Source organism: Triticum aestivum, chromosome 7B (assembly GCF_018294505.1).
Source record: "Triticum aestivum cultivar Chinese Spring chromosome 7B, IWGSC CS RefSeq v2.1, whole genome shotgun sequence".
NCBI classification, from domain to species: Eukaryota; Viridiplantae; Streptophyta; class Magnoliopsida; order Poales; family Poaceae; genus Triticum; species Triticum aestivum.
The window spans coordinates 12810665-12836142 of NC_057813.1; the positions used below are offsets into that span (position 1 = coordinate 12810665).

The 25478-nt window shown below is 45.6% G+C and overlaps 3 protein-coding genes across 3 annotated transcripts in view; 1 reads left to right on the plus strand and 2 right to left on the minus strand.

Annotated features, from left to right (window-relative positions):
- LOC123157551 (rRNA-processing protein FCF1 homolog) overlaps positions 1 to 13150 on the minus strand; it is a 58110-nt gene extending 44960 nt beyond the window's left edge. The window contains exon 1 of the mRNA XM_044575838.1: positions 12782 to 13150. Coding sequence (XP_044431773.1) covers positions 12782 to 13150 — 369 coding nt within the window. The remainder of the gene's footprint in view (positions 1 to 12781) is intronic.
- Positions 13151 to 14884: 1734 nt separating this feature from the next.
- Positions 14885 to 17951, minus strand: LOC123157359 (rRNA-processing protein FCF1 homolog). Its single transcript, XM_044575617.1, has 9 exons — positions 17733 to 17951; positions 17584 to 17649; positions 17407 to 17512; positions 16864 to 16906; positions 16674 to 16746; positions 16434 to 16521; positions 15586 to 15642; positions 15421 to 15499; positions 14885 to 15305 (listed from the first exon to the last, which is right to left on the minus strand). The coding sequence occupies exons 1-9, from the start codon at positions 17804 to 17806 to the stop codon at positions 15292 to 15294; spliced, it is 600 nt and encodes a 199-aa protein (XP_044431552.1). The 5' UTR covers positions 17807 to 17951; the 3' UTR covers positions 14885 to 15291.
- An 82-nt stretch (positions 17952 to 18033) lies between these two features.
- Positions 18034 to 20847, plus strand: LOC123157360 (uncharacterized). Its single transcript, XM_044575618.1, has 4 exons — positions 18034 to 18278; positions 18828 to 19028; positions 20149 to 20281; positions 20366 to 20847. The coding sequence occupies exons 2-4, from the start codon at positions 18862 to 18864 to the stop codon at positions 20420 to 20422; spliced, it is 357 nt and encodes a 118-aa protein (XP_044431553.1). The 5' UTR covers positions 18034 to 18278; positions 18828 to 18861; the 3' UTR covers positions 20423 to 20847.
- Positions 20848 to 25478: the final 4631 nt, after the last annotated feature.

Here is a 25478-nt window from a genome sequence, read left to right on the forward strand (position 1 = left end):
ATACTTAAGTGTAAAAGGGGCGGAGAAGCTCCGCGTTCCAAGCTCGGGGCTCGTCGATCTGATGCTCGACATTGTAAAGACGGTATGCTCCATTGTGGAGAACCTTGGTGACGATGAAGGGACCTTCCCAAGAAGGAGCAAGCTTGTGTGGTTTCTGCTGATCCACTCGGAGAACTAAATCTCCTTCCTGGAAGGCTCGACTCCTCACGTTTCTGGCGTGGAAGCGATGCAAGTCTTGTTGGTAAATGGTCGATCTGATCAGAGCCATCTCCCTTTCTTCCTCTAAAAGGTCGACTGCATCCTGCCGCGCTTGTTCTGCTTCAGCTTCGGTGTAGAGCTCGACCCGGGGAGCATTGTGGAGAAGGTCACTCGGCAAGACTGCTTCAGCTCCGTAGACCAAGAAGAATGGAGTTCTTCCAGTCGACCGGTTGGGCGTGGTCCTTAATCCCCAAAGCACCGAGGGAAGTTCGTCGACCCATGCACCAGCCGCATGCTTAAGATCACGGATTAAACGGGGTTTCAACCCTTTGAGAATCAAACCGTTGGCTCGTTCTGCCTGTCCATTTGACTGTGGATGAGCGACTAAAGCATAGTCGACTCGTGTGCCTTGAGACGTGCAGAAAGCTCTGAACTCTTCGGAATCGAAGTTTGACCCGTTGTCAGTGATGATGTTGTGCGGGACTCCATATCTGAATATCAATTCTCTGATGAAGCTGACAGCAGTACCGACATCGAGGTTCTTGATGGGTTTAGCTTCGATCCACTTGGTGAACTTATCGACTGCTACCAGCACATGGGTAAAACCGCTTCTGCCTATTCTCAAAGGACCGACCATATCCAAACCCCATACTGCAAAGGGCCAGACGAGTGGTATAGTCTTCAAAGCTGACGCGGGCTTGTGTGACATATTGGAGTAAAATTGACATCCCTCGCACTTGTCGACTATCTCCTTCGCCATTTCATTCGCTCTTGGCCAATAAAATCCGGCTCGGTATGCTTTGGCCACGATGGTCCGAGAGGACACATGATGGCCACAGGTCCCCGAGTGGATGTCATCAAGGATTATTCGACCTTCCTCCGGTGTTATGCATTTCTGACCAACTCCAGTCGCGCTTTCTCTATACAGCTGTCCCCTTATCACGGTAAAGGCCTTAGATCGGCGGACGATCTGTCGAGCCTCTTCTTCGTCCTCCGGGAGTTCTTTCCTCAAGATATACGCGATATATGGTACTGTCCAATCGGGGGTGATCACTAAAACTTCCATGATCAGGTCGACCACTGCTGGGACTTCAACCTCACTTGGATCCGTAACACTCTTAGGTTGCGGAGCTTCGTCGGTAAAAGGATCTTCTACGACTGACGGAGTGTGGATATGTTCCAAGAACACATCACTGGGGATGGCTTCTCTCTTGGATCCTATCTTCGCCAAATCATTAGCTGCTTGATTTTTCAGTCGGGGTATGTGGTGGAGCTCTAACCCTTCGAACTTCTTTTCGAGCTTCCTCACTGCATTGTAGTATCCAGTCATGGCTGGGCTTCTAACGTCCCATTCCTTCATCACCTGATTGACCACCAAATCTGAGTCGCCATAGACCATAAGGCGACGGACGCCAAGTGAAATGGCCATGCGCAACCCATACAAGAGTGCTTCATATTCTGCTTCATTGTTGGAGGAATCAAAGTGGATTTGGAGCACATATCTGAGTTTATCTCCTCGGGGGGAAACCAAAACAACCCTAGCACCAGAACCATTTAACATCTTAGATCCATCAAAGAACATGGTCCAATGCTTCGAGTAAACTTGAGTCGGCTGTTGTTGCTCAATCCACTCGTCAAGGAAATCTGCTATAGCCTGGGACTTAATGGCTTTCTTTGCCTCGAATTTGACATCAAGGGGAAGGAGTTTAATCGCCCATTTAGCCACTCGACCAGTTGCATCTCTGTTGTGCAGAATCTCTGACAATGGTGTGTCGCTGACGACTGTAATGTCATGATCAGAGAAATAATGAGCAACCTTCTTCATGGTCATGTAGATCCCATATACAAGCTTCTGATAATGAGGATATCTTTGCTTCGATGGGGTCAAAACTTCAGAGAGATAATACACTGGGCGCTGAACTTTGAAGGCTTTCCCTTCTTCTTCCCGCTCGACCGTAAGTACTGTACTGACAACTTGTCCTGTGGCTGCAATATAAAGCAACAGAGGCTCTTTGCTGATTGGAGCAGCAAGCACCGGCTGGGTGGAGAGTAGAGTTTTTAACTCGGCAAATGTTGCATGAGCTTCTGGAGTCCACTCGAACTTGTCTGCCTTCTTCATCAGTCGGTAAAGGGGCAATGCCTTTTCACCGAGGCGAGAGATGAATCGACTTAACGCGGCCAAGCATCCAGTAAGCTTCTGGACGTCGTGCACACGCACAGGGCGTTTCATTCGGAGTATGGTGCCAACTTTTTTTGGGTTAGCATCGATTCCTCGTTCTGAAACGAGAAAACCGAGTAACTTTCCGCCAGGTACTCTGAATGTGCACTTTGATGGATTGAGCTTGATATCATACCTTCTGAGATTGGCAAATGTTTCAGCTAGGTCAATCAATAGGTCGGAACCCTTTCGCGACTTGACCACGATATCATCCATGTACGCTTCCACATTCCGACTGATTTGAGTGAGTAAACACTTTTGAATCATTCTCATGAACGTGGCTCCGGCATTCTTGAGGCCGAATGGCATGGTGATATAGCAGAAGCATCCGAATGGAGTGATGAAAGCTGTTTTGATTTCGTTAGGTCCATACAGACGGATCTGATGATACCCGGAATAAGTGTCTAAAAAAGACAATCTCTCGCACCCTGCGGTCGAGTCGACAATTTGGTTGATGCGAGGGAGAGGAAAATGATCTTTTGGGCAGGCCTGATTGATATGTTTGAAATCAATACACATGCGAAGTGAGTTGTCCTTCTTGGGAACCATGACGACATTGGCGAGCCACTCGGAGTGGTATATCTCTCGGATAAACTCTGCTGCAAGGAGTCGAGCCACCTCCTCGCCAATGGCTTTTTTCTTCTGAACGGCGGACCGTCGAAGATGTTCTTTAACAGGTTTCACTTTTGAGTCGACTCTAAGGCGATGCTCAGCCAGCCCCCTGGGAACACCCGGCATGTTAGCTGGCTTCCATGCAAAGATGTCCCAGTTCTCACGGAGGAACTGGATGAGCGCTTCTTCCTATTTAGAGTCGAGTGTTGTGGAAATATGAGTCGGATCTGCACTGGGGTCAGTCGGGTGGATATGAACTGGCTTCGTCTCCCCAGACGACTGAAATGCTGACTCTGTGGCGGGCTTCTTGGACCGCAACAAATCACTCGGATCTGCATTTTTCTTGTATTCCTCTAGCTCTACCACTGTTATGTGGTCATCCGCAATCTTTGAGCCTTTCTGGAAACACTCTTCTGCCTTCTTCCGGCTGCCAGTGATAGTGATCACGCCTTTGGGGCCAGGCATCTTTAATTTGAGGTACACATAACATGGTCGAGCCATGAAGCGATCATAGGCTGGTCTTCCCAAAATAGCGTGGTAGGCACTTCGGAAATCCACGACTTCAAATGTCAGCTTCTCTTTGCGGAAATGCTTCGAGTCGCCGAACACTACATCCAAAGCTATTTGGCCGAGTGACTCAGCCTTCTTTCCAGGGATGACTCCGTGAAAACTCATATTGCTGGAACTGAGCCTGGACATCGGAATGCCAATTCCCTTGAGCTTCTCTGCATACATTATATTCAATCCACTGCTGCCATCCATCAATACCTTCGTCAGTCAAGTGCCTTCTACGACTGAGTCGACCACCAGCGCTTGCCTCCCAGGGGTGGCAATGTGAGTAGGGTGATCAGACTGGTTGAAAGTAATGGGAGTTTGCGACCATCTCAGATAGCTTGGTGTCGCCGGGGCGACCATATTGACCTCACGGTTGATCACTTTCAGTCGACTTTTGCTCTCTACATCAGCAAAAATCACCAGAGTGGAGTTGACATGAGGTTACTCTCCATCACTATCCTCCTTGTCCTCGGCCTTGTCCGACTCCTTCTCTTTGTCCTTCGGTTGTTTTCCTTGAAACTGCTGGATTAAGAGCCGGCACTGGCGAGTGGTATGCTTTGGGTAGATGAAGTTACCCTCTTCGTCTTTCTTCGTGTGGATATGACACGGTAGATCCATCACGTCATTACCTTCCTTATCCTTTACCTTCTTGGGGTTCTAAGATCCTTTGGGCTTCCCTTTGAATTTGCCCTGAGTCACGACCAGAGCCTCTCCAGGAGCAGCCGGTTCGGCCTTTCGCTTCTGCTTCCGACTGGAGTTTCCTTTCTCCGACTGACTCGGCTTGTACTTGCCACTCCGGAGTCGGTCCTCTTCTTCGCCATTGGCGTACTTGGTGGCTATTTCCATCATACGACTCAGGTTCATATCTCCAGTTCGACCACTTGATGGTCTGACACATTCTCTACAGTATGATGCAAAGTGATCCATCTCTAGATGTAATCTCTCAATGTTTCACTCGACTTTTGTACACAAACTTGCAGCTCTGTCAATCCGGCCGGTCGCTTGCAAGTTCCCTCGAACGTCCTGATGAACACTCGGGAAAGATCTTCCCAGGTGTAAATGCTGCTAGGAGCTAACTGATTCAACCACGCCCTGGCCGAACCCTCTAGCATAAGTGGCAAATGCTTCATGGCCACCTCATCATTACCGCCACCAATTTGTACAGCCACTCGGTAGTCTTCAAGCCAAGTTTCAGTCTTAGACTCTCCGGTACTCCAGTCGCCAACCTGAAGTTGGGGGGTATCACTGCAGCTCTGATGGCTCTGCTAAAGCATTCTGGACCTGAAACGTGGACTCGGTTGCTTGTGGGCACATCTCTGTCATGGCCACCTCTATGAGCTCTGTTCCGGTCGACCAAACCTTGCACGATGATGGATCTCGCGTCAAAGCCCGGCTCTCTGGGGTCGACTGGAGCTCTCCGCCCAAAACTGAGCTGGCGTCTGTCATCTTGCTGCTGATGGGCGTTAGACCCACTTCTCGGGGGAGGAGTGGGCACTCGACGCCTGTCGTCACGATCAAATCGATCATCATAGTGGTCCCGCCGGCCTTCACGTCCCACGCGCCTCGGAGGCGACTTTGGACTGTGAGCCGACTGAACAGTATTCGCGGCGATGGATCGACTGTGAATCCTGTTGCGCGACTGTGACACAACTGAATTTTGATCTCCTGCCGCCCGGAGCAAACCTCTGATCTGCATCAAGCCTCTTCCAGCCTCTGACTGAGAGGGCTGAATTGACTCCGCTATACGGGCTGCAGCTGCCAAATTCTGAATCGGGGTCCGATATACCTGAGTCGGTTGCGGAAAGAGCTGACGTCGGCTGGAGTCGGGTACTCGTTGACGCGCGCGCTCGTCGAGTGCTCGCTGGAGGTTCTCTAGTCGAGTGCGTTCAGCCAAGTTGGCCAAACGCGCCTCTTCCAAGGCACGAGCCTCAGGAGTTCCTCCTGCGATGGGAGTATGCAGGGCATCCATGTTCCGGCGGCGAAGATCTTCTCTTTGCTGAGAAGTGAGCGGCTCGGGCTGATATTCTTCATGGGCCTGAGTGGGGTCGCCTCCATCGTCCATCCCGTCGATGCGGGGGAAACCAGGAGGGCTACGAGGCCCATTGACCATCAGGACCTCCGCCGCTGGATCACTACTGTCGCACTCGGATGCAGTCTCTACGGAGCCAGTTGACAGATCAAACAGGCCGTAGAGAGATTCGTCGGGCTCAATCGCCGCGACTTGGGTGGTGGACGATTGGCGAGCCACTGCGTGCCTCACCCATCGCTGAAGCCTCGACCGACCAGAGCGCTTGCGCTGGCGGGAGACAGGGAGGGAAGACAGTGCAGGAGTCGACCGGTATGGGGTCGACGGCTGCCGCAGCAGGACGCCGCGGACACACGCCTGAAAGTGCGTCGCCCCGCGGACGGGGAGCGCGTCGATGTCGAGTGGTGCCTCCTGGAGCCAAGCGGAGTCGTCAACGATGAAAGCGAGCGCACCGAGACGGATCTCGCGGCCCTCGACCAGAGCTCCGCCGGAAACCATGATGAAGGCAATCGGACAAATTGCAACTTCTCCAAAAAGTCGCTAAGACACCTGCCCCAAGACGGGCGCCAACTGTCGTGGTTCTAAGTCTGACAATAAAATGGGGGGTAGGTATGGAGAGGCAAGATCCTAGCTATGGAGTAGTTGTACACAAGAGTGTTTTTACGAGTTCAGGCCCTTCTCTGAGGAAGTAATATCCCTATGTCTCGGAGCCCGGAGGTGGTCGACTGGTTTATGTGTATACGGGTTACAGGGGTGCGAACCCTCTACACTGAGGAGGGGGTGGCTTATATAGAGTTCGCCAGACCCCTCCGGCCCTCAGTTATGCAGGGTTTAAAGTACATTAAGACAGGGGGTTACTGGTAACGCCCTCATAAAGTGCTATGAAGACTATTAAAGCTACGTAATGACAGACCGTTGCGTGCTGAGTGACTTTAGGTCTCCTGGCCGTCGAGTGGTTAGCTTCATGGTCGAGTGGCTATCTTCATCGTCGAGTGGCTATCTTCACCGTCGAGTGTCCTTGGGTTCGTCGAGTGAAGTCCCTCTTGGCCGACTGGAAGGTAGCTTCTTCTAAGGGTGTCCTTGGGTATGGTATCCTAGACAGGTCCATGATCCTACCCTAGGTACATAACCTCATCAATGGTGACAAGCATACCCTCATCAAAACCATACATCTTGCAAAGTGCTTCCCAATTTTTGCAACCAAAATGGGTTACACTCTCAGCATTGTACAACTTTACTTGAAAATCCACACCATGATGGGTCCTTAGAATAATTTTTTTGGTTTCCATACTTTCATGGTCTTCAAAACCCATCCTCTCCAAGACATAGCATCTTGCATAGCATGGGATAAGCTAGTCGAATTGGAAAAGATGAAAAATACACGTTAAAATAGTTGAAGTCGTGCTTAATTACGAAAAAAAACTATTGTCGTCGTTGCGTACCGTATGAACATCGAAGGTCTCCTCGAGCTTAATGCTGAAGCGCCGATCTTCGTCCAGCTCAATGAACCTTTCGCACATACCTCGGTCATCGTGGCACCAGTCGCACTCCCCCGGACGGTTTTCATCGTCCGAGTACGACATTTCCGGGATATGTTCATAATTCAAATATTAAACTTGTACAATTAAATATATGTACTAAAAAACCTAAATTAGATCATTATTACTAATCATGGGTTGACTATCGGTGATGGTACGTAGCTCCTCCTTTCATTCCCAAGTGCATTATTACACCAAATTGTCTAGCACACAGGAATGAAGGAGAAGCTACCCCCATGACGGAGTGGATGATGGAGGGGGCTCCTAGATTTCTGCATAGTGCTCTCCAATTTAAGCATTCAAAGTAGGAGTACTTTTCCAATATGAGCATTCAATAAGCAAAACCAAATCATAAAATAAAGTAGTGTTCAAATTAGCATGCATTCAATTATAAGCAAAAGTACATCATCTCTTGTCTCCGTACATCGTCAAATATTATCACTAATACTCCTCGAATACTATCATACATATAGCATCACTAATACAGCTAGAACCGTAGCGCCCGACAGGTATCGTCGCGGGCGATGGACACCCAAAGATAAGGAACCATCATAGGATCATAGCTCCAGTGAGATCCCTGAAGAACCTGTTAGGTATTGTCGAACCTGCCCTCCAATGCAACCATGTAGCGACGGACGTGATCGTCTTCCTCGCTGACACGGTGACGTACCACCTCCGCGGTGTCCGGAAACCTCGGCACCGTCACTGGCCCACGCGACCACCACCAAACAAGAATCGGGTCAACAACGGGCTGCCTCCTCACCAACCTACGTCCCCCGGAAGGTAGCACCTCTCAATACCAGCCCAGCGGAGCCCAGTCCCGAACATGGCCCTGATCAAACAGGCCTCCACCGCCGAGTCGGCGACGACGAGGATGCAAGATAGGCATCGCCGACGTCGATGCGGGAACTACTACTATATATAGTTAAATAAAGTAGTTTATTAAATCAACTAGCTAGTTCAACTATATATGAAGCACTTACTATAAATAAAATAAAGTAGTACTTACTAAAAATAAACTAGTTTAACTATAGTTCTATTATTTTTCTAACTAATTATATTAAACACTTTCTCTTCTTATTTTTTTTCTTTTTCCTCTATTTTAAATATGAACATATTCATAAATGACTTATATCATTCACAATTTTCCTATACATGCACAATAAATTGGCAAAGAAAATACTATGAACAAAAAAATCATTAAAATTCTATGAACAAAATTACAACAGAAAAAAATCATAAAAATTCTATGAACAGAAAAAATCATAAAAATTTGACATCTAAATTACTTACACAATATGAAAAAAATTGACATCTAAATTAAAATCATAAAAATTTGACATCTAAATTACAACAAAAAAAATCATAAAAAATCTAACACAATATGAACAAATTTATTACACAATATGAAAAAAAATCTAACAAAAAAATCTATGAACTACACATCTAACAAAAATATCTATGAACTACAAAAAAATCTAACAAAATCTAACTCAATTAACTACTACTAACATCAAACTAAATTAGTTGCTCACGGCGATGGTGTCGGGGACGGGGACGGCGACGGCGAGGTGCGGCGCGGGGCGGGGCGGGGCGGCGTGGCGACGGGCAGGGGCGGAGCGGGCCGGGGCGCCGTGAGGCGGCGCGGCGACGGGCAGGGGCGGGGCGGGCCGGGGCGAGGCGGGGCGGGGAGGGATGGCGCGGGGCGGCGCGGGGTGACGACGACGGCGGCGAGGCGGATACGGCGGGCAGCCTGGCGGCATCGGGCGGGCGGGGAAAACTGAACCAAAATTTCACGAGTGTTGTTTATATAGGCAGAGCGTTGGTCCCGGTTCGTGAGACCAACCGGGACCAATGCACCCCTTTAGTCCTGATTGGTGCCACCAACTGGGACCAAAGGCCTCTTTTCAGCAGCCCAAAGGGCGGGAAGCAGAGGCCTTTAGTCCCGGTTGGTGGCACCAACCGTGACTAAAGGGCACCAACCGGGACCAATGACCCCCCTTTAGTCACGGTTGGTGCCACCAACCGGGACTAACGGCCTTGTGCTGCCCGCGTCACGACACGAAAGTTTAGTCCCATCTCGCTAGCTGAGGGAGCTCGAGAGTGGTTTATAAGCCCCAGTCCCGCTGCCCTCTCAAGCTCCTCTCTACTGCAGGCTTACGGGCCTAAAATCACTCTCTATGCTTGTGGGCCTATTTGGCCTACTGCGGGCCTGCATCCTGGCCCTAGTAATGGGTTTCTAGTCATATGCAGGCCGTGGTGGCCCTGTAGGTGGCACTTTTTTTAATTTCTTCCCAGTTTTTTTGCTTTCTTTTTTGTTTCTAATTACTTATTTATTTTCTTTTATGATAATTCTTTTTGCTTTTAATGTTTTGAACAGAATTCTAATTACTTATTCATTTTCTTTTATGATAATTCTTTTTACTATTAAAATTTGTAACAGAATTCTAATTACTTATTTATTTTCTTTTATGATAATTCTTTTTGCTTTTAAAGTTTGTAACAAAATTCTAATTACTTATTTATTTTCTTTTATGATAATTCTTTTTGCTTTTAATGTTTTGAACAGAATTCTAATTACTTATTTATTTTCTTTTATGATAATTCTTTTTGCTATTAAAGTTTGTAACAAAATTTTATATAATTTTTGTTTCAATAATACTAGAAGTTTATAAAAGCTTTTTAGTTGATTCCTTCAGTACCAGTTCTAAGGCTGTTACAAAGGCATTTTATTTGGTACAGGTTTTAAGGCTGGTGCCCCGCGAGCACCTTTTAGTACCGGTTCGTGGCATGAACCGGTAAAAGAGTTTTTTAGTTGATTTTTTCTGCAGCTGTTTTTTAGTCCCACCTCGCCAAGCGAGAGGCACTCGCAGCGGTTTATAAGCCCTGAGTGTAGAGACGATGAAGGGAGAAGCGCGGTGCTCACCTGCACGTTGGCCTGAAGCTAAGCAACGTGCAGGTGAGCATTGCGCCTCTCTTTCATTTTGGCATGGTATATATAGGCATATCATTGGTCCCGGTTGGTGGCATGAACCGGTTGATGGCATGAATAGTTAAAATTTGAATTCTTTGAAATTTGTGTGAATCACAAGTTTGTAATTAACTTTACTAAAAAAATGAGCATAGACGCGCCTATAGAGAGAACTCAACCTAAATTCATAATAAATTTCTATGAACTTCGGAGAAATTCAGTATGAATTTAGGTCAAATTTCCTGTATAAGGGCATCTACTTTCACTTTGAGAGGAGCTCAACAAGGCAGAGAGGGAGGGGCTTATAAACCGGTGTGAGCGTCCTTCGGTTGACGAGGTGGGACTAAATTCTGACCGCAACAAGGACCAACCCTTTAGTCCCGGTTGGTGGCATAAATCGGGACTAAAGGGCAGCCTTTGGTCTAGGTTCAAGCCACCAACCGGGATCAATGGTGGTGGGCCAGGAGCGAGGCCCATTGGTCCCGGTTCGTCCCACCAACCGGGACCAAAAGGTCCAGACGAACCGGGACCAATGGCCCACGTGGCCCAGCCGGCCCCCGGGCAACGGCGGAGCTTAGTTGGGGCCAGCAGGTGCCATGCGCCCCCCCCCCCCCCAGCCTCACTAGTAAACCTGAAGGAAATTTTTTGGGGGCAGTTTAGATTAGATTTTTTTTAGCTTTTGGCCCCTCCAAACAACCATATTTGCTACCTCGCCCCCCTGGACATCATGTCTAGCTCCGCCACTGCCCCCGGGGCTCACGAACCGGGTCCAATGCCCCCATGGGTCTCGGTTCTGGACTGAACTGGGACTAATGGGCTAGCCCGGCCTGGACCATTGCCCCCTTTTCTACTAATGGGATCATATGTGCTCCGTTAAACCGGTCAACATCAGCATGAAGCCGGTGGAACTCGTTAAAAAAGAGGATGATTGTGTGTTTAATGGCGCCACATGATCTACTAACAATCCCTTTGAACATCGTTGTTGAATAAAGTGCAGCGAAGTTCTCTAAAACAAAAGGCTAACTTAGCACGTACATGTACGTGTTGCTCCTGGTTTCGGATCTAGCATTCTAAAACCAACATGCGGCCAAGAACTACAGACCGCATGGCAATGTGGAAAAAGGAGAGAGCCAAGGAACACAACGGAGCAGCCGATGAGAGATTTACTAGACACATTTGCATAGGCTGGAGAAAGAAAAGCGCTCGTGGACCATCAAAGCATCTAGAAACTTGTCGCTGCATACCCGATGTCTCTCAAGCCCACGATTTAAGTTGCTCACATTTTGTATCCCATCCAGTGTGCTTAGGTCCAAAGCATGGCAATCAACTTCCTTATCTTTTTCTTCCTTCCACACTTCCACTTAGAAAATCTAGTATTATAGTATATATTAGTTTCCTCTATGCTACTCGGCCTCTTATCCATAGCTTGGCCGGATGATTTTGTTAACCGCGTTGTCCCACGAAATGATGGCTATTAATTATCTACCATTGCACGGGCAAGGAGCATGTGGTTCCTATTGAGGATCAATTTTCTCTTCTCGTGTGCGAGTGAAGTTCATGTGCTCAATATTTATGGAGCTTTAATGCCGGGCAATTATAGTAATCTCCACATGGGCCGTGTCCCCGGCTTAGGTTGCTACTTCGTGTTAATTGCATCACAAACAAGAACGCCCTAGACAAGCTCATTCGTGAGAATTTCAAGTGATTTAGTGGGCTAGGCAAGCATCTTGTTTTGAAGCATTCAACTCACTAATAATCAAACCAAATAGCACACTAACTAAAGAGATTTCACACGATGATCTAGAACCCCTATATCATCTCAGCATTTGCATGGAACAAACCTCTACAAGCTCATTCAGAAGAAACTATGGTCCTCTCAAAAAAAACTATGGTGGATGAGATACGTATATAACCTATACTACTCTTTTCTCATATATCATTGTGCCCATTAGTATGAGTCGAAAACACTTTAAGATCTTCAAACACCTGAGCCCTGACTAAGTATTCAATTCACACAAAAATCTTAGAGCTTGAGTGTACACTTGTGAGATGATAATATAATATTGTGGAACAATGAATTTATCCGCAACATGCCCATTCAAGGTAGAAGCAATTAAACAAGAGTGTAAAATGAGTAATGTGGTATCATTCACATCCAATTGTTGATACTAACTCGAGCAATTACTATCAAATTTCTACAACATCCTTCACTTTTAAGGGGTTTTTTAACAATCATGTTTCCCTTATTTTGGGTTAAACAGAAAAACTATAAATGGAATTCTGGTCCACATTCACACTAGCAGTTTTGTGGTGGACAACTTTGCTTCACTATTGTGCAAGTACCACCATCGTTTTGTCTTAGTATAGTCTTTCAGTGGAGTAAATAGCATAACTACTACTTTACAGGCTAGTGTTCCAAAAAACTACTGGTTTTTAATTTTTCGCTGATAACTACCAAGTCAGAGGTTGGCTGTTTCAAAAAACTCTAATCACAGAGTGCTTTAAAATTGATCGCGATTATAACAGTTGGGACCCGCATGTAAGAGAACCGTTTGTTTGACTGTTACCTTACATGTAGGGCCCACATGTCAGTATCTGTAAGTTTTTTAAAAAAGCAATCGGGTCCCTATAGGTTTTTTTTAAAAAGCAATCGGGTCCCTAACTGTTTTATGGAAAAAGCAATCGGGTCCTTGCTCGCGCCTCGAGAGGAGCGCGCCCGCCGCCGTGCCCGCCCGCCAGCAGCCGCTGTGACGAGCGTGCCGGCCAGAAGCCCTGGCGCCGCTGCGGAAATCCCTCCCGTCGCCCGTCGCCCGTCGAATACGCGCCGCCGCGGAGCTTCCCTCCAGCGTGCGTGGCGGTCGCGGCCTCCTCCTACCGGCGAGCTGCGCCTGCAGCCGCCGTGAGCTCCCCTGCCGCACGAACTCTCTCACTCTCCCTCTTTCCTGGGCGCGGCGACCCGTGATCCTGGCCATGGCGCAAAGATGGCGGCAGCCCTTGCCGACGCGGCCCGTCGAGTCCCTCCCCCTGGCCATGGCGCGCGGTTGGTGGAGGCCGCCGCCACGCCCCCCCCCCCTCGCCTGTGTGCGCCGGCAGCCATGCCCTGCCTCGCCTGCACCGGCGGCCACCATGAGCTCCGGCGAGCACCTCCCACTCATGACCACGGGGAGGCTGGGGAGGGGAGGGATGAAGAAGAAAGTGAAGAGGAAGACGAAACTGACATGTGGGCCCTACATGTCAGTTAACGGTCAACACGGTCAAATAGACGGAATGTTTATGTGCGGGCCCGACCTGTCATAAACAGGTTTAATTTTTAAACAACAGGCATTTGGGGTTTTTTAAAACAGCCAACCCCCGAGTTAGTAGTTATCAGCAAAAAATAAAAAACCAGCAGTTTTTTAGAACCCTAGCCTGTAAACTAGTAGTTTTATGCTATTTACTCCTTTCAGTGGGATGGCCCGTGATTCAAAAATTGCTAAGACACAAAAGACAAAACGGTCTCCCTAGCGCATAAATCATTGTGGGTTTACGTTTTCATTATCTTTGGTGAATCAAGTCCATCACGTAGACACTCACAACACGCTCTACCATACTTTTGCGGAGATCCCAATTTTGGTCAGCTCGTTTCGCCACTACCTTCTCCTATTTCCACACTTGTGCCCCAGACGCTTTTGGGATGCTTCTAATAACCAGTAAATGACAAGTGATCTTCCTGTTGAGATCCTATTTCAATCCGAACTTTCCACGTCAATCTTTTTTATTACATCTTGTTTTCACTCCTATATTGGGCTTAAAGAATCAAAATACAGACGGTAGATCGGAAAAGCAGAGGACAAATGGAAGCCACTGCCCTTTCTCAGAAAATCACTTGGCACATTGACAACGATCCAAAATAACTTGTAGAACTTCCCAACTATTGAAATCCAGCGTATGATGAGAATCTCTATGCTTCGACTCCACTTAAACAAAAGCAGCAAAATTGGCTTGGTTGGTTGGATGCAGCTATTTCACATTTCATAAAATAAAATTCACTACTGGCCACTTTAGTCTACAGTTATTCTTGCACATGCACGAGCCTGTGAAGCTTAAGTGGCCAGTGCATCCTATTACTGCATTATATGCAAGAGAAAAAAAACAAAGCAGTATTCACGCTCATCAAAAGAACACGATGACAAGTACAAATACTCACTAAATGTAAATCCACCTTTGATGATTCTACTTATACAACAACAAGAGGGCTCTTTCGAGGCAGATCGTTATCTCACATTCCCCAGCATGTGCCCTCCTAAATTATTCTATGTGGTTCCAGTGTGAGTCAACAGGTGCAGTCATGCTACTACGAGCTGGCACCCAGGTGAACCCTAAGTCCTGAAGCCTCTCAAGCTCATGATTTGCTAGCATGGCACTACCCCAGTGTACAGGGCATGGTGATAAACTCTCTGTCTCCCTCCATGTCTCCTCCATTCTATTTTCAGTGAAGAAAATTATGTGGTAGTAGGTTTGCCCTATGCCACCTTTTATAATACGGTTTGGTTGGATGTGAATGTACATGTTGTACTACCTCTGTAACTTAAGGAGGTAGTACCAAATAAAGGTTCATGATTCTCTACAATGACCAAGAGCAGAGACCATGTGGCCACCATTTTTATTTGTCATGTAAAGTTGTTGTATCGGGGGAGCTTCCCCGTAGATCAACTCCAGTTATCACTACAGTAATTGAACTATATTTATCACTACGAGAGTCATACATGAGCTTATAAAGCTTCGGCTACGAGTACACTGAGCTCATTTCCTTTCAGAACAGATAGTTTACAAAATCCAAGACCCAGAACAATATGTTGGCTTGGCAACTGAGTGCAATGAACCAGAAGCATGCCAAAGCACTGAACCATATGACAACACTTACATATTACATAAAATATATTCTAGAGTCTGCAACATTAACAACACCAAGCAAGCTGGGAAGTTGGCTACAGTTCAGTTCAAAACAGAGGACAACGATACACTTTCTTCTAAAGTTTCTTCCAAAATTTATGAAAACGATGCCCCTAAGGAGGTTGGTACACGATTTTGAAGTGGTTACAATCAGCTTGGTTCAGCATAGCAGTACTCATATCCATCCTAAATCAAGGAACCTGGGCAAGTGTGATGGCGTTTGGTACCATCGCATGGCTAATTAGATTCTTGGTGCTGCATAAGATACCAGCGCATGAGTTAGGTCTTGGATTTACCACAGCCAAAACAAAATAAGATAAACAGAACATAGCAGTGAACAGAAACTGTCACTAGAGCAAGCTATTATTACCTCCACCAATTGTGGCTTCAGGGAGTCGTTCTATTGAGTACCTGTGTTGGGTGATATACATGATTGGAACACCAGGAACCTGCCAAATCGACAGCATGTACACATTATCAGTGTAAGGACATCACTTCAAAGGCCTGGTGCTGAGCTTTAAGGAAGCAAGTATACCTTTCTTATTCTCCTCTTTAAATCTCTATCGCAAGTGGCAACAATGTAGCATTTGTGCTGTTACAGAAAGCATATGGTTTCAAATTATTACACTTGAACCCAATGTTTAACATAAAAGGTAACATAGAACAAAGTGACTATTGACTGGCCATCTGAAGATGAACTTATAATCCAAAGCAATAAAGAAGGTATTACTTACGAGCAAACTGAAGCATATTTGACTTGTTTTTCTATATGAATATGTGTGTGAATAATTATAAAAAATTATATTCTGAAGCCATTCTTCATGACAAATTTGATGGTACATTTTCTATCTTATAACAAATCTAAATATATATTTATCAATCAGTGGTCGAAGATAGAGAATTCTGACCGCACGCTTTCTAGGAAACTTGTATTGATAATATGGTACTTGCATAGGCACAATTGACGCACTGGAGAGAGTATATGCAGGGGCACAAAGAGGCTCTGCTCACATGCATTACCTATTCATTCACCTTGGAAGGAATTTCGATACCACAAACGAAGAAGGCAAATCAACTAACAACTCCTCGGAAAAAGGGAATGAGTGCCACTTTGCTATTCAAAAGCATCATAAAAGATTAAAAATCTTACAGTTCTGATCTTTAATGAACGAACAAACCCATACTTCAAAATTATCGCTGCAATTGATTCTAGTTGCAAGTTTGCAACGCCAAAAGAATATGGTCTTCATATCAATGACATACTTATGGAGATTATACAGGTAGTCCGCTAAATGAACAATCTTCAATCTCTTAAGGTCACAAATATTGCTGGTACCTCCACTCTAAGTACACAACAAGTAATTCGAGGAGGCAGAATCCTACCTGAGTAATTCTCTCAACGATACAGTCATCAGCATAAGTTCCTTTGTGTGTGCACGCCAGCCTCTGGAACCTAGGATCCTTAGCAATTCTGTGATACAGGGAATCGCAAAAAATAAAAGTCAAGTGCTAATGGATAAAAAAAATAACAATATCAAACACTAATCACACATATGTGCAATTAGCACAATTATAGATAGACGGCCCAGCAAATAGTACAGCAATTGTTGGGCATGAATATACCTCAAAGCCACACGATATTTTTGTCCTAACTTTTCAAGCTCGGCCATAACACAATCAGTGATGCAGGGGGTACCTTCATAGCAATGCTAGGTTTTTCAGCAAAGAATTGTGCAATTCAATATACACATGAAAAACGATACCACATATCAAAAAGACAACTGACAGCAAAACAATGGCGCTATAAGCTTACATTTTGCATAAAGGCAGTCCATCATTCCTTTCTCCAAATCCAACTGCATGGGGAAAAAAGAAGCATCAAGTCAGGCAGATAACTTTGTATGCATGAAGACAAGTCTGACGGCTGACCAGAACATCACTAGCATTAGCAAAGCATATGACCAAGGGTAGTGGACTAAATCTAATTGCAGTATTATAACCACTTTATCCTGGCCATTTTTCTTGGCTGTCATAGTGGTTTGTTATCTGGTAATAATTAGTAGCTTCGGTTTTCTATGCCATGACACAAGCAAATGAAATAATGAATACATTAACCGTTGCACATGAACTAGTACACATGCCTAATGGTACAACTCAAACTTGCCGATAAGAAAAATAAACTTCATCTTAAGCTTTGAGCGCTGCTGAATGCAAACTTGAAACTGTCTGCTGTCCAAACGAGACAGTTGTAAGACAGGTTCTGGTGAACACAAAATACTTTGTACACTTAAGATTACACTGGGGCTTCCAGTAACAAGTAAACAAACAACAAAGTAGGCTAATTCGGCGCACGGACCTTGTTCTGGATGGAGAAATTGATGAAGTTGGTGTCAACAATAACCCGGTAGGGCGGCCCGAGCGCCATGTTGTAGCTGAAGAAGAGCGCCGACGACACCTGCGGCCTGCGAGCAGACATCGATTAGATCAAGAACGAGCACCCCCAAAGAAGGTCGCCCAAAATCCAAGCACTCACACATTCCGGCCGAGCTTCTCCTTCTCGGTGTCCTTCTTCCGGGGGTCCAGCACCTCCTCCTTGTACCTGACCGACCGGCGCAAATCCCATCTCAGGGCTCCGGCCATACGAAACCACGAAAAAATCACAAAGGGGAACGAGGGACTCACTTCTTGATGGTCTTCTTGCTGATGATCTTCTTGACGGCGGCGAACTTGGCGCCCTTGCTCTTCGACTTCCCCATCCTGCTTGAATCGAAACCCTAGGACCAGTTGTGGTCTCCGCGGCGCTCGAGTGCTCGACGGCGGCGGCGGCGGCTGGTCCGTGGGATGATAGCTCTCGAGGTCGGCGAGGGGGCGAAGGCGGCTGGCGGTATCTCCTGGGCCAAACCCCTCTCCTCTATCGGCGTCCGACTGGGCTGGGCCGGGCCTAAATTACTGGGCTGCGGGTGCCCTTTCTGATGAATGTCTGTCAGTTGCCCATGCTCCAGCCCAACTTGGAAGCCATTCCGTGATGTTCCTCCCCTGATCCCCCACCAGAGTCAGACGGCGGCGACGGGCAGGCGCGCGGCGGCGCGGTTCCGGCGCTCCGGGCATTCTGCGGCGACCCCCGCAATCTCCGTCGAGCACGGAAGAGCGACGCGCCCGCTGCGAGGTCCGGGCTCGCGGCTGCTCTGACGGTCTCAGCATCCGCTCTCTCCCCTGACTCCGGCTAGGGTAAGATGAGGAACTGAGGAATCGTCGGTCCATTCAGTTGTACTACTACTCTGCCAGCGCTAGTTGATTGATTCCAAATACCAGTACTTGTCAATTGTGTGGCTACCTGTTGCTCAATGATTCATTTGAACTTGAACTCGAACTTGGAACTGTTAGCCTCCGTTGGTTCATAGGGTAGAAAAAATTCATAGGAATAGGGTAGAAAATTTTCAGAGGAAGGGGAAGGTTTTCATTTTATCAAGTTCTTGGTAGCAATGATGTGATATGGGTCAATTGGTTGAATGAATTTGCGGGACACCATTTTATACACAAATACTAGTATAATAAATCTGCATTACTGCACTGCTATTATTACCCTGGTAACCTCACAGCAAGAAATTTCTTATTGTGTCAAGTCTTCTCCTTGCAACAAAAACTACCAAGCACGCACTCTTGCTGTTCAAGATAATTACCACCCGTGGCCACTTTTGGAAAGTTCCGTCGCTAGCCACTGGTAGGTTAGAAATGAAGGATTTCCTAACAATTTCTTTTCTCTTGTGGTCTGCCCAGGCTCTAGAATTTTCCTGGCCCCGCCTGGTGTAGAATGGCGGCGGCGACACTGCGTTGGGTGATCCAGATGCACCGCGACGTGCCACGGGCGGCACGATTCTACGCAGAGGGGCTCGACTTCAGTGTCAACGTCTGCACACTCCGTTTTGCAGAGCTCCAGTCAGGGCCGCTCAAGCTAGCGCTCATGCACACTAATGACAGGTTCGGAGCTGCACTGCCCTCTCCTCGTCAATTACTATAGTTCGTATGGGTTTGAAGGGTTAGGTGGATGCGGCTGTGGAAGTGTTTGATGGAATGTAGCCGAGGCCCGAGGGGATCCTTGCTACGGCATGGCATAAATGTGTGTGTTCAATTCCATGTGCGAAGCATTTCTTTTAGTCAGCTGCTCAAAAACTTATGGCATGGTGGGTGTGTCCAAGCAGATGAAATCTAGGCAGTAAGTAACTTATTCATGCCTGAAAATTTGAGCTCCATGACCAGAAATTCTTTGCCTGTGGATACGAACTGGGTGCTAAAGTCACGGTAAAATAAGCTGGTTGCTTAAGTTTTTCCCCTCTAATTTCAGTTTTTTAAATAGCTACAGGTTGCAAATGGGCATCGCAAATTCATGTGTTTTGGGTGGGTCTGTAGAAGGGTCGTTTTTGTTAATTTCATCACTTACCCTAGGTAGTGTCCATATATCCAATATGCATCAATTATCAAATGCACATTGTGGCTCTGACAAACTAAGACTGCTCTCAAGCATACATGATTGCTTCATCTGCTTCGTTGCTGGTTTGCTCATTATTCTGGAGTAAAATACCTCCAAGCTGAGTCATAGCCTGTTTCATTGTGTAAGTCTTTCCAAAGGAGGCATACATACTATACTGCATTCATCAGTATGATGATTTGAGATGCCCTAGGGATTATGCATTGTAGGACTTCCTAATTTATAATAGAGAACCTTTAACAATAAAATAAGAGTTCAAAAATGTGATCTCCTAATTCTGCTGGTGTCCTGAATTCAAGCTAGGTTATGTTATATTTTATTCTTGGTGGATTATGTTACTTTGGTTCTGGGATAGCTAGGGTAGTAGGGTAGTCTACGAAAATGCATGACTGAATTCATGTCTCATCCTTGGAGATTTGGAGTTTGTCTAGTCTTTCTTGCGGGTTTCGAATATGGTCATCATATGAATATGACTTATGTTACGAGAGGAGTTTGTCATGTTCAAAATATGAAGCTGTACAATCTATAAGTTAAGCTGTACAATCTATAAGCTGTTCAAAATATGACTTATGTTATGACTGCTTTTGTCTGAATATTCATACATATTTGCAGTACCCTTGCAACGCAGAGAGCCTATTCTTCGATGCTGTCCTTCACCGTACCGGACATAACCAGCACAGTAACAAAGCTAATGTCTCTGGGAGCCGAGTTGGACGGGCCGATCAAATACGAGATCCATGGGAAAGTATGACATCCCTCGACATCTATATGTGATACTAGTATTCATTCATGGTTTCTTCTTACATCATATTTATTTTTAATAATGCAGGTTGCAGCCTTACGATGCATCGACGGGCATGTGCTGGGTCTGTACGAGCCAGCCTGAAGAACCTGTTGTTCAAACGCACTGGATGAGAAGCCATTTTCATCGCTCGAAGATTAGGGATACGTGTGATTGTTTCTTGTGGCAACGTAGATAGATGTTTTGCCAGCGCAAATGGCTCGGTGTGCAACTTTCTGGGAGGTTAGGGGTGTTGAGGAACTAGGGTGACTGTGATGGTGCTCACTGCTTGCCTCATGCTGCCACTGGTGTTGCACATTCTGTCGCGAGTGAGTGCGTAAAAGCAGCAGCTCGATCGGGATACTGGCCAAAGCCAACAAGTTCATTCGTAGCGGTTAGCGGTATTTTCACCTATTCTGCTTGATCATGGCCTGGGCTATTACAAGCGTCTCAGTTTCTCTATTTAAACTTATTCGGTTTTCAGGCCGTGATGGTTCCAAGAAAATAAATTAAGAGGGTAAACATGTGTTGAGAAAGGTTTGTCTGACCCTGTTTTTCCCATAGCAGACAGGTAGGGCCCTTTAATTTTGGAGAATTGCAAAGTTCATGCGGTGTTGTTGTCAAATTTCTGCATAATGCAAGGCCACCAAAATTTACACGTCGCTTGGAAGAAGTGGTGATATTTTAGATACTCTGAGAGATGTTCAGATGAACAACAGCGTGGTTCGTCGCGGAAAAAAAGAAAGAAAAGGAAGGGCGTGGTTACCGAGAAATTCAATCTGTGCTTTTTCTGAAATTGATTTTTTTAGGGGTATTTGAAATTAATTCAAGGTGGTCTCTTTGCCGTGCAAACATCCAAACACACCAGCTTCGGGATTACTGCATCAACCTGTCAAAAGGTTGCGAGCCTATGACCAGACAGACAGGCACGCACGCGGGGGAGGAAGGTGGTGGGAGGAGGGAGCCAAGGCGGGCCGGTCCACGCAGAAGGAGGCCGTCATGTTCCCAGGCATCAGCGAATCCACCTGCCCCACTAACAGCGTCATCCAATCGATCGCCTGTGCCGTTGTACGCGAGTCCTTTTTACTCTGCATATTAGGTTTGTCTGAAGTCAATCTCATCCAACTTTGACCAAGTTTATATAAAAAATTATTGACATTTACATAACAACACCAACATCATTAGATTCATCTCGGAATATATTTTCATATTATATTTATTAGATATTATAGATGCTAATAATTTCTAATATAAATTTGGTCAAACTTAGCTAAGTTTGACTTTCGGCAAATCCAATGTGCAGAGTAAAAAGGACCGGAGGGAGTACTATGATAATGATGATGATTTTCTACGGGGGAATGGTCAACCCGCCCTGCGAGGCGTGGCGTGCCCTCATTGGACAAAGGGTTGGACTGGAGACCGGAGCACTGTCGCATCAACTGCTCCATTGGCCATTGCCCCTGTAATAAATAGAATAAAATGAGAACGGAGCTGCTCCATTGCTCTTTCCCTTTTGGTAAAATATAAAGAGAAGGCCCGGTTCTGGGTCGCATGGATTTCGCTAGGCATTCTGTTTTCTCAGAGTTAAGAACATGGAAGAGTTCTAGTGGGCATAGCAAAGGGGATTTCGGTCTTCAAAACAAAGGTTTCGGACGGACTTGTTAGGGTTGTCAAAAGTTCCCGGGAATCCAAGAATTTTCCTTCTACCGCATTCTCGCGTCCCCGGTGTCGTTGGAAAACCCGCATGAGTCCTCAATTTTACTTTGGAGCATTGCACCGTACTGGCGCGTTGCATATGTGCATTCCATTTCAGAATATAATGTTGCATTCCTTTATAGTAGTATCGCGGTGCAACGGTACAGGTGAAATATAATGCAACATTATGGTGCTGCAGGGCATAATATAGTGTTGCATTCCGTTTCATAATGTGATTGTTTTTTCATAATATAGTTATCGTATTGCACGGCATAATGTAATGTTGCATTCCATTTCATAATGTGATTATTTTTCTGAAAGAAACAAATCGAGTAGCAGTACTAATTAACAGTCAGCGCCCCCCATAAATATAGGAAACCATTTCCTTCCTTTGGTTTTTAGGGGAAATTCCTTCCTTTGGTTTTTTAGGGGAAATTCCTTCCTTTGGTGATTAAACTCTCATAGCTTGGCCCGCTCTACCCACTAACGCACCAGCGGGGACGCACCGAGGTCCCTCTCGATGGCCCGCGGCACGCCATCCACCACGCCAATCTCATCGATCAAGAGGTCGTCTGTGGCCGACACCGACTTCATGCCCATACCAGCATAGAGAACACAAGGACGTGCCGAGGTTGCCGGAGCCGGTAGCGGCGTCCAAGTTTAACGCCAGCGACTATCGTGCCCGAGTCGTTGTCTATAGCATAGACTTCAAGCATTGTATTTTGAGTAGGAACACGGTAGTTTCAAAACCCAACCAGCCTATTTCTCACTCTTATTTATTTAACCCACTCTTGTTGAACTGAGAACAAACCAGAAGAAAAAAAACACAGACGTCAAAGCAGACAAAAATAAAAGACCGTCTATGTGGCACGCCTGCTCGGTGTCAAAATTGAGGAAAAATACATGATGGGGCTTAAATGTAGCAAAATTTTGATCAATTGGGGTATACATTGAGATTATTTCCAGAATGGGGTAATATATGTTAGTAAGTTAAAACTAGGGGGTAAAATGAAATTTACTCTCTTTTTAAACTCAATAAGAAGACCATACATGATACATCTTGATGCAAAACAAATAGACAAATTTTTTTTATATTTTTCTATATAAAAGCATAGATTTCTGGCCATTGCTTAAATTGACATAATAGATGCGTGCACGTGATTGACCTACTTTATTGGGTTACCAAAGATGTCTGACGGGTTTTACCATAAGAAATAATTTGTTCACGGATTGTGAATTTATTGCTAAGTTTTATCGAATTTATTGGGTTAACAAATATTGGTTTGATGAAAACTAGAAGGGGTGAAAAAACAAGAAAAAATGATGGAAGGCGGGAGACAAACGAAGGGGTGGTGGAGAGAAAAAGCTGGAATAAGATTAGAGAATCTCTAGCCGGTCCCTTAGAAACCTTTTACTCCTCAAAACGAGGAGTTGAGCGCACATAACCGATCCCTTAAACGTTTAGAAAAGCGAAATTTTAAGGAATTGTCTTCAAAAGGCAACCCAACTTGGGAAACCCAATTCGGCTCCCGAGCATATTGACTCCCGAAATCAGTACCAACTATGCTGAGATTCGGGGTGACCACTGACTGTGTCCTTGGCGGAGGTAGGTAGAAATTGCCGGGGGTAGAGGGGCAATGCCAAAACATGAGTGTTTGGGGGTGCAAAATGCTAAACAAAAATATCATCTAGGCCCTCCCTCAAAATCACAGTTTGGTCAAAGGCTTGGGGCAAAAGCATAGATTTCTGGCCATTGCTTAAACTGACATAATAGATGTGTGCACGTGATTGGCCTACTTTATTGGGTTACCAAAGATGTCTGACGGGTTTTACCATAAGAAAAAAAATTGTTCACGGATTGTGAATTTATTGCTAAGATTTATTGTATTTATTGGGTTAACAAATATTGATTTGATTAAAACTAGAAGGGGTGAAAAAACAAGAAAAAACGATGGAAGGTGGGAGACAAACGAAGAGGTGGTGGAGAGAAAAACCTGGATAAGATTAGAGAATATCTAGCCGATCCCTTAAAAACCTTTTACTTCTCAAAACGAGGGGTTGAGCGCACATTACCGATCCCTTAAACGTTTAGAGAAGCAAAATTTTAAGGAGTTGTCTTCAAAAGGCAACCCAACTTGCGAAACCCAATTCGGCTCCTGAGCATATTGGCTCCCGAAATCTGTACCATCCAACTATGCTGAGATTCGGGGTGACCACTGACTGTGTCCTTGGCGGAGCTAGGTAGAAATTGCTGGGGGTAGAGGGGCAATGCCAAAACATGAGTGTTTCGGGGTGCAAAATGCTAAACAAAAATATCATGTAAGCCCTCCCCCAAAATCACAGTTTGGTCAAAGGCTTGGGGCAAAAGCATAGATTTCTGGCCATTGTTTAAACTGACATAATAGATGAGTGCACGTGATTGGCCTACTTTATTGGGTTACCAAAGATGTCTGACGGGTTTTACCATAAGAAAAAAAATTGTTCACGGATTGGGAATTTATTGCTAAGATTTATTGTATTTATTGGGTTAACAAATATTGTTTTGATGAAAACTAGATGGGGTGAAAAAACAAGAAAAAACGATGGAAGGTGGGAGACAAACGAAGAGGTGGTGGAGAGAAAAACCTGGATAAGATTAGAGAATATCTACCCGATCCCTTAAAAACCCTTTACTTCTGAAAACGAGGGGTTGAGCGCACATAACCGATCCCTTAAACGTTTAGAGAAGCAAAAATTTTAGGAGTTGTCTTCAAAAGGCAACCCAACTTGGGAAACCCAATTCGGCTCCTGAGCATATTGGCTCCCGAAATCTGTACCATCCAACTATGCTGAGATTCGGGGTGACCACTGACTGTGTCCTTGGCGGAGCTAGGTAGAAATTGCCGGGGGTAGAGGGGCAATGCCAAAACATGAGTGTTTCGGGGTGCAAAATGCTAAACAAAAATATCATGTAAGCCCTCCCCAAAATCACAGTTTGGTCAAAGGCTTGGGGCAAAAGCATAGATTTCTGGCCATTGCTTAAACTGACATAATAGATGTGTGCACGTGATTGGCCTACTTTATTGGGTTACCAAAGATGTCTGACGGGTTTTACCATAAGAAAATAAATTTGTTCACGGATTGTGAATTTATTGCTAAGATTTATTGTATTTATTGGGTTAACAAATATTGATTTGATGAAAACTAGAAGGGGTGAAAAAACAAGAAAAAAAGATGGAAGGTGGGAGACAAACGAAGAGGTGGTGGAGAGAAAAACCTGGATAAGATTAGAGAATATCTAGCCGATCCCTTAAAAACCTTGTACTTCTCAAAACGAGGGGTTGAGCGCACATAACCGATCCCTTAAACGTTTAGAGAAGCGAAATTTTAAGGAGTTGTCTTCAAAAGGCAACCCAACTTGGGAAACCCAATTCGGCTCCTGAGCATATTGGCTCCCGAAATCTGTACTATCCAACTATGCTGAAAT

Coding starts and splice junctions, on each gene's coding strand:
- LOC123157359 (XM_044575617.1), bottom strand. CDS start 17,806: ATGGGGAAGTCGAAGAGCAAGGGCGCCAAGTTCGCCGCCGTCAAGAAG. Junction 17,513..17,583: donor GAGAAGCTCGGCCGGAATGT/GTGAGTGCTTGG, acceptor GTCTGCTCGCAG/GCCGCAGGTGTCGTCGGCGC. Junction 16,522..16,673: donor AAATATCGTGTGGCTTTGAG/GTATATTCATGC, acceptor CCTGTATCACAG/AATTGCTAAGGATCCTAGGT.
- LOC123157360 (XM_044575618.1), top strand. CDS start 18,862: ATGGCGGCGGCGACACTGCGTTGGGTGATCCAGATGCACCGCGACGTG. Junction 19,029..20,148: donor CTCATGCACACTAATGACAG/GTTCGGAGCTGC, acceptor ACATATTTGCAG/TACCCTTGCAACGCAGAGAG. Junction 20,282..20,365: donor AATACGAGATCCATGGGAAA/GTATGACATCCC, acceptor TTAATAATGCAG/GTTGCAGCCTTACGATGCAT.